We start from the raw sequence: 13,767 nt of genomic DNA, 5'->3' as shown, positions 1-13,767 counted from the left end.
GTTCACAAGAATTTACAGCAGTTAAAATTAGTGCTAAGAATTATGTAGGTATACGATATTCCCATAGTAAGCCATGAACTTGAGGTAACAGGAATTATGCCTCAAATACACATCGTGCATCACAGCATGCCGAGATGCTAGTATGTTTTTCCTCGCTGTGTGGAAATAATTAATAGCTATTGGCATGTGGGGGGGGGGGGGGAACTGCTCAACCACCACCCATTTCGTTCTCTCCAAGGATGGCCTCTATTCACGAATCAACAGATACATATCGGTTGCCGTGGCAACTGGCTGAGGGAAGATGCTTGTTGGTGTGTGCATGCCATGAAGGGTAATACAAATGCATTGTACAGTAGTGAAATTGTGATGCAGTCATAAGATAAGGTGCAGGTAACGTATACTGGAGGATCACTTTAAGTTGCCTGAAAAACATAGATGACCCTGTTGGTGTGTGTAAATGGTAGAAAGATGATATGAACTCGTTTGGGAAGAAAAGCAATGATTGAGGTGTATATAATTGGTGTTATGGGTGTGTATATTAATAGTAATGCATAAGGTGTAAATTAATTGTGTATTTTATGTGTGTAGGAATATATAAGACTTTGACAAGTTCTCTCCCGCCTTCTCTCTATGTGTGTATAACTTCTATGTGTGTACACAAATGTGCAGGCCTATGTACATTGTATACAAGCACTTGTACAATGTACATACAGTGTACAATGTTGTTTTGAAAGTATGGGTATATAACATGTTCATTTGTCTAAAAGAGGATGTCAAGTTGGAGGGATTTCTATGGGTGGAGACAATGCGATGAGGGGTAAAACTAGGCAGGTGTAGGGGCGGGGTTGTAGAGGTGGTAGGACTAGGTGGTAGGTGGTGAAGAAGACAATAATGTAGAACATTATTGCTGTTGGCAGTAAAATCTAGCATCGAAGAGGATGATGCAAACCTCCATATATGCAGTTTAGCCCTGGAGGTAGGATTGTACAGAGTGTACGTTGCCATAGAGACTGGGGGAAAGATGCTGTTCTATTGACGGAAGATGGCTGTTGTAATTATTGTCGGTTTGAAATATTCCTTTAACTTCAGAGAGAGAGATGTTTTCAGTGGGTATAGAATCAGGAAAACAGTGAACTCGGAAAAGGAGGAAGTGTAGTTGTAAAGGTATTCAAAGTAGATGAATGGTTGTTGGGTAGCCTTTTCTGACTAATGTTTTGAAGGAAAAGTAAATAAATAAAAAAGAGCTGTTTTAGTGCCTGTCTAATTTAATGAAGCCTTGGAAGGAATATTGGAAAGAAGTTTATTCAAAAGATTTTTCCCCCATGCCATCCACGAATGGGGGAAAAAATCTTTTTAATAATCTTCTTTTTTTAATTTAGTTACTGGTACATCTTTCTGCTGTGTTCATTTTTGGCAGTGAAAAATTAAGAAATGAATTCCCGCATCATTGTTTTCTTCCTTTCTATCCCAGGTGTATGAACAAGGCTTGCCCAAAGTGTCGTACACAACAAAGCCCCATGTGCTCTCATTGACCGATTTACCTACAAATTTTTCTCTTTCAGCAAGGATGAATGATAGAAAACAACAAAACAAGATACTCATGGGGCTTTGAGACATTTATTTTTGAAGTATGCACAAGGAAGAATTTGAGTAAGGAGAATTACACCAGCAAGATATGTGCTGCAGAAGATTGTGGTTTCAGTTTAGTCTTCCATAACAAATGTCAATCCTAGAGGTGTCGTCTTTAACTGTATGCAGAAAAAGAAAACTGGGCCATGGGAAATTTGATACCTTGTGACCACCGGCGGGGCATGCACTGTAGAACAATGTTTTTAGAATGTATGTCACGGCTACAGCCTTGAGTAGCGAATGTTTAGCGGCAGCGCCCGGCCCATTGGGCCAGCGAGTGCACCGTGTTGCGCCCATGTCACTCTATACCTAGCAATGTGGGGTACTGTGAGCCGAGTAAATACCAGCGTGCGTCAGTCGTGAGCCCCTGCATGGATCACTTGCTTAAGGTCAGATCAAAGCTGCACTCCGTGGTTATAGTTCTCGTCTGAAACATTGTCTTGCTGTTTCCCTTTTCTAAAAATCAGATATTTGCAGACTCCCAGGCATAGTAATTAGTATACCAACAAAGAAACAAACAAAACAATGTGTTGAAATGCACCATAACAAATGACGGTGCATCTATCATGATGCACCAATCATGGTTCACCAAACATGATGTACAAACATGATGTACCAATCATGGTGCATGAAACATGATGTATCAATCATGGTACACCAATCATGGTGCACCAATCATGGTGCACCAGTCATGGTACACCAATCATGGTACACCAATCATGGTGCACCAATCACGGTGTACCAATCATGGTACACCAATCATGATATACCAATCATGGTGTCCCAATCATGGTGCACCAATCATGGTGCACCTATCATGGTACGCCAATCATGGTGCATCAAACATGATGTACCAATCATGGTGCATCAAACGTGTGTACCAATCATGGTACACCAATCATGGTGCACCAAACATGATGTACCAATCATGGTACACCAATCATGATGTACCAATCATGGTGCACCAAACATGATGTACCAATCATGGTGCATCAAACATGGTGTACCAATCATGGTACATCAAGCATGGTGCACTAATCATGGTGCTCTGACAGTATGACTTCTCTTTTTAGAGCTTTCCAAATTTTACCAAACATTATTTCCACTCCACTTAAGATTTTGAATACAGGAACAGCTGATCTCAAGTTTTGAGTGACCGACATTCAGAGAACAGAATTCTTTCCTTTGATTTCTTCTCAAATGAAGGCTTCTCCTTATAGCTGCAGAGGATAATTCAATTCTCTTTTTACAGCAAATGTTATGACCACACCTGGTGTGCCTGGACATTGCCTACCAACGGAGCTGCCATTTTAAGTTACCTTGAGCTGGTCTTTATTCCAGACCCTCAGATGGTATTTTACAGTTTGATGCTAAGTACTAAAGTTGAAGCATAGACTCAAGTCACAAGTTATCTTTATACCTTTCAAAACAAATAAATAAAAAATAGAGTGTTAATAACCTGTTCGTGTATATAACGTCAGACCCATATATTGGTCAAAATATTAAGAATTATGTGGTACATGACATAATCATAAATGATTGTCACTTTGCAATAGGTGATTATAAGTTTCTAAACCTTAATTCAGACAATAAAAATGGCATTATTTAGAGAACTTTCTCCGCCAGTTTATTGCATTAGATGCTGAAAAATTTGAATGTAACAAGTAAATTGCTGTCTTTTTTATTGATGAAATAAAACACAAAATATTAATCCCAGGTACATCATCCCAACTGCAGTAATTTTCTTTCCAGCAAATAAAAGCCAGATTTTATGAATGATACTGATACAGAAATAACATCCCTCAACTTTCATAAATCAGGGTGCATTCTAATTAATAAATGATGGGAGAATTCAGTCAAATACATTAGTCAGCTGTTGAACTCTCAATGTGAAGATGTGATTGAAAAAAAAAAATGTTGTAGCATAGTTAACTCTCAATTGCAATGTCTGTGTAAAGGTCAATATGAAAATGAAAGTATGTATATGTGAGTGTGAAGGTGTATGCAAGTATAGTTTGAAACAGAGAGTGAGTGAGAGAGAGAGAGAGAGAGAACAAGAGAGAGGCAAGTAGACATATAGATATACATACCTGTTGAAGGAAGAGAATATCAAAATGAAAGGAAGAGACAGAGAGAGTGGGAGAGAGAGAGAAAGAGAATGTAGGATGATGTAGTTTAATAAAACAGATGATGCACAGTTTTGCTTTCCTTTTCAGTAGAATGTCACGGACTGTCTCAACCTTTAATAAGGCTTCCCCTACACAGCCCTTGATCCCTCAGAGCTCAGCTGTGTCACGCTACCCCCTGGTATGAGGCCGGCACATCCTCCTAGGTCAGTGCTAAGCAGCAGGTCTACCAGCTGACATTTTTAGAAGACTGCCCCAGACTACCAACCAGCATAGTGGTAGGGGACTTGATGGAGAAATACATAAAGAGATAGATAAATATATAAATAGCTAAATGAAAATATATACAGAGAGGGAGATATGTAGACACGACATGTACTGTAGATAGAAGGATGATATAGATATAGATAGATAAATATATAGATAGCTAAAAGGGATATAGATAGACATGAGATAGAAGGATGGATAGAGAGATAGAAACAATGGATCAAGAGATTGCTAAATACATAAAGATATGAAATATTGATAGAGAGATAGATTGAATAAAGAGAGATGGATAGAAAAAGATATATATATAGAGAGAGAGATAAAGAGTATCTTAGAGTTAGATAAAGATGAGATAAAGAAAAGAACACAGAGAGAAAGAGAGAGAGAGATTGGAAGAAAAAAACGACAGAGGTAAGGGGAGGGTGGCGATCTTGACTTAGGGGTAAGAGAATATGTGACCCTCTTGTGGAAGCAGGTGTGGTGATGGTGGTATAGGACGGGGGTAGTATAGGATATTATTGATGTTGTGGGTAGAATGCAGGTGCTGTCGTAGCAAAGGGGTAATGTGCTAAAAAGTATTGATGTTTTGAGTGGTAGACAATGATTGCAGTGGTGGTAGAGGGGCTAAATAATTGAAAAGGATTGATTGGCATACGATCAGATTTTTTTTTTGCAGACTTAGTGTAGGAAAATAAAAGGAAAAATGGGTGAGAGGTTGTGATGTAGGTGGGAGATCAGGTTTTGCCTGCAGAACAGTCGAAGCTTGTCTGTGTGTGTAAATGTGGATGTGTATGTCTGTGAAGAGGATCGCATGGCAAATATCTTTTTTCAGATGAGAGACTCTTGAACATAAATTGTACAGAACAAGATGACAATTTCCAGGAAATACTTGTTTGTTTGAAAGGTTGACGTAGAGTGAGAGATAGAGTGTAGAGAGAGAGAGAGCAGGAGATTCCAAATATCAATGCAGCTAAAAGTCAGATGATGCATGGCTTTGGCATCTTGTCGTAAATCATCTCAAGGGAAGCGGATGGATGCAGTCTCCATGGGAACAGCGCCCTCACACATGATGGGAGATAAACCTCGGGTCTGTGACCATCATAGATTGTGAATGTTAAATGACATCAGCTGTAGATATGAAGTTAGAGGTATAGGTATAGGTAAGGAGACTTTTATGCTCGATTAGGGTGATAGTCCTGTTACACCTTAAATAGTCCCAGGTACTGTTGTATGGAGAAGTGGGCTTCTAACCCACTTTAGCATCAGTTTATGCAGTGGAATGAATTATAAGACTTGTTTTTTGTTTGTGAACAGAATGAACAACAGTTACTTTTCTATCTGCTATTGAAGTATGTAATACTCTGTGAATGTAAACAAGTATGCTGCTAACTTGGAGGGGTGATTTTCATAGGATGAAATGAGATTGGAGGGATGATTCCACTTTGATTATTATGATACAAATAGCTTTGCCAGCTTGGGGCAATTCTAAAAGTTATCATGTTTTTCTTCTTTTTTCCCTTTATTACAGATTGTTGATTATCCTTGTGAAATTAGATCACAGGTTAGTGAAGAAAAACACAGTGGTGCTCTGGAAAATAGAAAGAATTAGAGCCAGAGGGCCAACAACAGCATTCCTAGAATACCTCACTGCCCCACATTTTTGTTTTTTCTTTTTCTACGGCAAGGGCGGGGGAAGGCATGAGGTGAAGCGAGCATTTAGGGCATCAACAAATTGTGATATATGAGACAACCATCTCTGCGATTCTTCTCGCAATGCGCCAAGAATTCTCAAAAGTGTCTCAGAAGAGGCTCTCTTCTTTCTTTTCTTCTTCCTGAAAATAGGGTTTGCCATGTCAAGGATTAGATGGGTCGAAGGAAGGGACTGATGCTTGAGGCATGGAGGAGTAGAGTGGTTGATGCGACCTCTTTAGCACATAGCGCATCCAGGTCTGCGATTACATTAAAGGACTGCCCTCTCGAGTTCAACAGCTTGCATTCATGTTGACAGACGTAGAGTGGGTTACTGTCCAATTTTGGCCATAATCAGCACTTTAACCGCCGATATTGTCCCAAAATCTCATCAGGTTATTTGACGAAAATTTCAGATCATTCATGATAAAGCATCAATGACAGTCAGCCTGACAGTTACAGTATAGCTATGGCTGTAGGATGCTAGTCTCTGTTATATATGGAAAGTCTTCAGGTATGGACCCTTGAATGGAGTTGCAGCTATATGTGTCTTAGAAACAAAAATGGTGTTTTACTTGTGGAATGTTGCCTTTTATGGCAGTAAAATCTACACAGTATGTGAAAAATCAAATAGGTGAAGAATCAAATAAAATTGTGAAAAATCAAATCATTGAAAGTTGTTAAAGATTTAGTCAGATTATATGAAGAGTATGACCATAGAGATAAGTCTACAAAGTATGAAGTATGAATTGATTTTACATTTTTAGTCAAATTCTAATATCAGCAGGTGAATTTATGGTGTAAATTATGATATTAATGGTAATGTATATATTCCTAATATTTAATCTCTCTGAAGTCATGAAAAGGAAAGTGAGATACCAAAGCACAAGATCAAATGAAAAGAGTAATCATTTGTTCCAGATGAACTCACTGCATGTGCATATATGACTATTTGAAGGAATTTATTCATTTGTGAATCTGTGCGGTGTAGTAATCAAAGTCTTTAAGTGGGATGCAGCTTCAATACGCTAAATGCTAGTGAGCTCTGATGGGAATATGTGCTTCACTCCCTGACTGCGACTCCGCCCTCTCATGCCACATGACCTAGTTACCACAACAACTTTCTCGCCGATGAAATCATGTGATATCACAGATCCCCGGTACGTGGAGGAGTGTTACCGACGGGGTATTAGCGCTAGCAGTGTTGGGATGAGGTTGGAGACAGAATGGGGAAGGAGGAGGAGGAGGTTGAGGAGAAATAGGCAGAGCAGGAAAGGGAGAGATTATAGAGACTGAGAGGGAAAGAAGAGATAAAGTATGGATGATAGGGAAATGAAAGGGGATTGCTATTTATATTGAAGAAAATGGGTGTGAGAAGAGAAGTTGTTGATGAGGATGAAGATGGAAAGGAAGGAGAAGAGAGAAGGACAGAAATGGAAAAGGAGAGAAAATAAGATATATTAATATATATGTGTGTATGCTGAGAGAAAAAGAGAAGAGACAGAGAGAGGGAGAGAGAGATGTTGTTAGGGAATATGTCTTGGGGAGAACTAGAAGACATAATATATAAATACACAGTGGTCAAGGGGGGAAACAAAATAGCGATTATTGAGACAATCACTTTAGATGGGGAAAGGAACAGAGAGAGAAGCAGTTGGGCTTAGAGTAGTGCAGGATGAGGTAAGGGAACACATGCTGATAAGAGAGAAAGAAAGAAAGCTAAAAAATAGATAGTGGGATAAGAGAAAGTAAAACAGGTTGGGTACTGCGTTGCAATGGCTTGTTAAAAACAGAGAGAAAGAGAAATGAGAGAGATAGAAGACAATAATGCAGTATGACTGCAGTATGGCTGCAATATAAAATGACAGAGAGAAGGGGGTGGGAGAAAAGAAAAACAGAAAAGATGGAGAATTTGCAAAAGAATAAATGATAGAATGATTGGATAATGTATCATTTCTCTCCTTTTCCCTTCACCAGAGAAACATCCTGTCAGATTTGGCTATAAAGAATGAATGATTGAAACAGGCATGGCCTTTGTTGACGGTTGTTGCATTCTTCATCCCCCCCCCCCCCCAACAAGCATTGTGTCTACATCATCATAGTCTGACACAAGCGTTCCATCTCATACTGACACAGCCCAGTGTGAAGAAAGCCAGTGATTTACAGACTGCTCTTTAGGACCTCTGGTGTTTGTCATGTTCGTTGCCATAGCGACCCCGGTATGTTAACTCATACAAAATATACACACTTTTTTTCTTTATTGCTGCTTTAATGAGTTTCAATAAACTTAAGAACTTAAGAATTTCCCTACAGGACATAACCTCCATTGCTTTCTCATCTGTAACATGAACTGAATGTAATCTGGTGAATTAGCGCCCTAAAGATATATGTGACCCTGCACCTCAAAACAAACAAAAAGTCGCCAGACATGAATTTTTAGTTAAGACCATATTCTGAAAGAGCAGACTTTAATCTTTAAAATGGTGTATAACTCAAATCAAATGGACTCTCCTAACCTATCTAAATATTGGAAAGAAAGCACAAACTCAGGAAAAGTGTGAACAGAGAAAAGAGGCTCTGAAGTACAGTGTCTATTCAAGCGCTTAATCTTTACCAAACCGTGCTGGCTGTGCGATGAATGGGACAAAAAACAGGAAATAAACCACCAGAGTAACAACAATGAAGGGATTATCAGATTAAACTGAAATTAAGCATGCCTCATTAACACATTCTGTCCATAATTAATGCCAACTTTCAAAGCACTAGCACTATCCTTTCAAAAGGTGTTAGAGTTGAAAGTGAAGAGTGTGGACAAGGTTTTTCAGAAATGAAAAAGGGATTCTAAAGACATGCCTAATCACACTATTCTACCAAAAATGTTCGAGATAAACTGCTGAAAAAACACACTTTCCTGCCCGTTTTAAGATACCACATTTTAGCATAATGTAAAAGAAGACCCGCTCTTTCAGAAAATATGAAAAAGTCAAGTTCGGCTAGGTTGACCCATTTCACTTATTTTCAGTCCTCACGCAAAATCAGTGTGTGCGACTTTATGTTCGTTTTGAGGTGCACGGTCACATATATGAATTAAAAAAAAAAGGAGAGAAAAGAGGAAGGGGGAGGGATAGAGAGAATTTAACATGTGAATTACAGAGGAATAGATGGAAGAATGACCAAAAACAGTGTGGTTGAGGTGTGGGAAGCACAGGAGAGAGTAAAAAAGAATGATATGATATGATACATGAACTGACAGGAAGAGATGAAAATATACCTGAGTGTTTCTTTTAAGAAAAATAAAAACGACATTAAATGAAAATTTGAAAAAAAAAAAACTGTAATTAACTTACAAGAAAAGTGTGTATGAATGCCATGTGCATTTTGATAGAAAAGATAAAAAGTGTAATTCAAGAATTCAGAGGAGATTAGGAGATTTAATAGAAGGGATCATCTTCATCCTCGTCTTAAATATCAGCCTGACCTTTACCCAGATTTCCGCACTGTGCTGTTTAAGTCGCTGGTTGTCAGAATTACTCAGTTTTCCACAAGTAACACATCACTGTCAAGACAGATACATAACCACATCTTTACAAGGATCATACAGTTTTGGTTGGAACCTAACTTACGGTTTATAACATTTTTGGTGAGATGATGAGAAACTTCTTATGAAATATGAGAGAGCATACAATAATCTCAAGAGGGATTCAACGTTTATTTGATGAATATTGGTTTTGAAATGGCTGCGATATCCAAAACAGAGCTATCCTAATAAAAGGTGGGACCCACCTTTTGTCACGATCACTTTGTGCCATTCCAAACCCGATTTCCATCAAATAAACTTTGAATTCCTCCTACAATGGTATGCTTTGTACTATTTCATAAGTGTTTTGGTTTTTTTGTATCTCGCAAAAAGGTCAAAGCCAAATCCAGATCTCCACCAATACTATACCATCCCTTTAATACACAACATGTTGATATTATTGTACTTTATAATCCGTTGTGTGTTTTAAGTGCCAATTGGCACAATAACCCCATGGCATTTATACACACTGTCATAAAGCTCTTGACACAGAAAGAGTTACTATGGCAGAGGCAGAAAAACAAAACCCAAACAAACAAGAGTGAAAAGCAGTATTGAGCATCAAACGGAGCATGGATGTTTTGAGTGCATGTGAACAAATCCTGTGAGGCAGTAATACATTGATTGAAATTGACAATTGGTTTTTTCTTCTTTTCTTTTCTTTTGCTGATAATGAGTAGGGACAGGTTGTTTTGAATCCTGCTCAGCAAGAAATCTTGCAAATTTGTGTCATGATACATAACTTCTGTCATTTATTTCTATTTGCATATCATGTTCATATTATTATTGAATGTTTTAGGTACATGTATGTCATGTATGTAGAGAGGGTTAAAAGCACTTTCGTTTAATTGAAGGCACATGGTCCTGGTGTTTTAGTCAAATGCGTACGCGGGCGCACGGCGCAAGTTTCCTATAGAGACCTGCGCTATCGACTCCTCTTTAGCGCTTACGCTGTGGCCCACTTCCCCGAGTCCGAAGAAGTCCGATTCACTGTAGTCAGTGGTCCGATCACAGTTCGGCTCATGATTCGGCTGAGGGGGACGACAGCTCTAGAAACTTCTTTTGTGAAGTCATAATAGCAAGCACATATGCACACACCCTGGCATTACTACAGACTGCGCGATGCGCAGAGAAGACAACGAAGGCAACGTTACTTAGCAACACCTACGCACTTTACTCTTGATGACAGCTTAACTTCGGTAATCTTCGTATCAATGCTAATGGTGATCGGCAGTATCATCAACAGCGCCCTCTACACTACCGGGACTATGCACCTTTAATAGAATTGTGCTCGATGCACTTTGAATATGATTTTTCCCCTTTTGAAATCTGTTATTTTTTTTTCTTAAGCAGTACAAGCATTGCTATTTATTTTTTATTTTTAATGTACATGTATTTATTTTCTAATTCATGTTTTTGAAAAATTGCCTGTTTATTTTGTTGTTTTCTTATGTGTTACCTTTCTCATGTCATCTGCCCTTTTATTTGTAATATTTGTGCTAGTGTTATAGCTCACCATACTCCATGTCTTTATGAAATAAATGGTATTGCCTATCTGGTCTGTCTACTCTCTGTGAGTCCACTCCATCCCCTCCCCCCCCCCCCTCCCGCCTATGTGGCTACCTCACTTTCTTATGTGAGCTATTATTTCTTATGCAGGCTGGCATTTTAACTTGTCAACTGAGAAATATGCATAGCATATTGTCCATGATTTGTTACGGTTTCAAATGGCACTCCATGCTATCATTATGTCTTTATATGATTTTTTTTTTATAAGCCTCTTCAGACTGTCTGTGTTAAAAATGTTAGTTTCTATATGATACAGATACAATACACACACCCAGAAATGCACACATAATGTGTGCATACAGCACTGCCCATACTGCACTGTGTGTTGGCATTTTACAGCAGCTCAGAGATTTAATGTTGTTGTTGCTCGATCGCTTTAGATCGAACACTGCGCTCCAAATATCTTATTTTCTATTATTGGGTGGCTTTGTGTAATAGCCCAGCAATTGATTTTTGTACTCCATTTGCTTTGAATTACACACAGCACAACAATGTGAATGTCCCAGTTCTGGTGGCAATGTACTATGTTTTATTCAGAGCACACATTGCTTAAAGTGTATATTGTACATGAAGTAAATGCATTGGACTTTGTGACTGCATGATATAGCAAAAGACATGACAGAAGGCAATAATATATTGTCACTTGGTCGCAAATGATTTTAAAAAAAGTCACAGAAAAGTTGATAATTCATACTGAAATATTCACCTGAGTGCTCTTCTTAATGTACGTTATCAGTAAATTTGAAATGTACAATTGTATTGAGGGGTACTTGGATGTGTACTTTCAACCAAACAGACATTTTCAGGTTCCCTCCTGCCCCAATGCAATGCTTTTATTACCGGAGGTTTACCAGTCATCTGTTATTATTTGCCGTAGATGATTTGAAGGGATTTTATATCTTTTATCACGTACAATTGTATCAAGTTATCTTATTCCTTTCTATAATACCTGTGTTCATGTGTAATGAATGTGATGTCAGCTGTTTTTTTTTTTTTTTGTTTTTTTTTCACGTTGCTTGAGTGTGAATCAGTGGAATATTTAATGAAAGAGTTTTGTGTCGGGCTAATAATTTGCCATCCTTCCACTTCCAACCAGAAATAATAATAATAGTAAAAAAAAAAAAAAAAAAAACAACAACAACAACAACAACAACAAACCCCAAATGAAAAAACAAACAAAGAAGAAATGAAAATGAAAAAAGAAGTTAACTGTGAGTCAATGACAATGAAGCAATGTGCTCCTTCATGGAAATATGTAAAAAACAAAAACAAAAAAACAAAAACTGTGAACATTGACCTCTTTACATACAAACCCTGCATTCTCTTTTTTATACCATCTCTCTTTCAGTACAGTGATGAATATCTTACAATAGGCAACATGCAATCAAGTGCACTTTCTTTTGTCACACAACAACAAGAGTATCTAATGTGTGTATTAACTTTGAAGAGTCAGTTGTATGATTGATGTCAATGTGCAAAGATGAAATTGGGGATCAGAAATGAAGAGAGGGCCTTTTGTAGGAAAACCATCCATCACTCGTCTGCAATTCTGTGTCTTTCTGATCGACCAGGTGCGCTGTGTCGTGAGAGGGATCGGTGAGGATTGGCAGATTTCGGCCAGCTGGGAGCGGAAGCCCGACCTCCAGCTCAACATCCGACCACAGAAGAACACCAACACAAGGGTAGGCATCCCTTGCTCATCGCATCCTGTTGCCATGACGATACAGATGCTGTAAAATTGATTGAAGACTGCATGAATACGTGTGCAGCTACTTTAACTACTTCACTATGACTGATATCATCCTTTTACCTATTAAGTATTGTTGTGGTTAAAACTGTATTAAATACAAGATCTATTTCTTCAGCGTAAAAGATTGCATCATACAAAACCGTTAATAGATTATTGTAAAGTTGATATTTTCGCTCGACTAATTTTTTGCACTCGGCAGGGTAAGAAGAGTTTGGCATGTTTTTGATTCCGCTGAAGTTTAAGACATCAACTACTGGAGCATATGGCAAGCAAAAATATTCGCGTGCTTTTATTTTCGTGCTAGTTTTGGGTTGCGCGAAATGCGCGAAAATTTCAACACTGCAAAAATTTCCACTTTTACAGTATGATTAGATTATCATTGCATGATCCCCATGGACAGCCTCAGTTACTAAACTCCTGCGGGCATTTCATGAAGCATTTTGTCCAACAAAATTGTCAGACTAATTTGTTCTCAGCCAATCAAATGCAAGGATTTCAGTAGCTTGTAAAGAGTTTGTCAGAAAAATGTCCGACCAAAAGGGTTCATGAAATGCCCCAGTCATTGAATTGACGTATCTTCCCCCTTCCTCCTACTCCTTTTCATTTTCTACATCTCCTTCCTCCCTTCACTATAATCACTACATGTACACTCTTTTGTCACAGCAGTTATTACTTTCATTACTTCTAAGACTACTACTACTACTATTCCTACTACTACTGCTACTTCTACTTCTAGTACTGCCACTACTTGTACTACCACTTCTACCTTTACTTTCACTGCTCTTAATTATACCATGCCTGCTACAACCACTCCTGCTATTAATAACTTCTACTTCTCCTACATGTACCTACTACTACTCCTACGTCTACCACTTCTATGACTATGACAGCTGTTGCTTTTATTACTGCAGAATTTATTTCATCTTGAGTATTATTGAAATGTTTTCAATTATCACTGTGCAGAGATGATTTAGTAATGTGTAATGCACATTACTAAATTATCTCTGCACAATGATAATTGGTTTATCAATGCTACATCAGCCTAGTGATAATCTTCATACAGTATTGCATTATTGGTTTGTGATACATGTATTTTGTTCTTTCTTTGCACTAAAGTAGAAGAAGAAACTAATGCTTGTATCTACAATGTTTGTGCAATT

The 13,767-nt window shown here is 38.2% G+C and overlaps 1 protein-coding gene across 1 annotated transcript in view; it reads left to right on the top strand.

The window, feature by feature from the left end:
- LOC139728315 (C2 domain-containing protein 2-like) overlaps positions 1–13,767 on the top strand; it is a 94,891-nt gene that overhangs the window by 45,165 nt on the left and 35,959 nt on the right. Inside the window, exon 4 of the mRNA XM_071639264.1 lies at positions 12,429–12,539. Coding sequence (XP_071495365.1) covers positions 12,429–12,539 — 111 coding nt within the window. The remainder of the gene's footprint in view (positions 1–12,428; positions 12,540–13,767) is intronic.

This window comes from Diadema antillarum, unplaced genomic scaffold (genome assembly GCF_040938485.1).
Source record: "Diadema antillarum isolate AM-2024a unplaced genomic scaffold, OU_Dant_1.0 seq00000172_RagTag, whole genome shotgun sequence".
Lineage (NCBI taxonomy): Eukaryota > Metazoa > Echinodermata > Echinoidea > Diadematoida > Diadematidae > Diadema > Diadema antillarum.
This window is presented reverse-complemented; position numbering and strand designations above follow the sequence as displayed.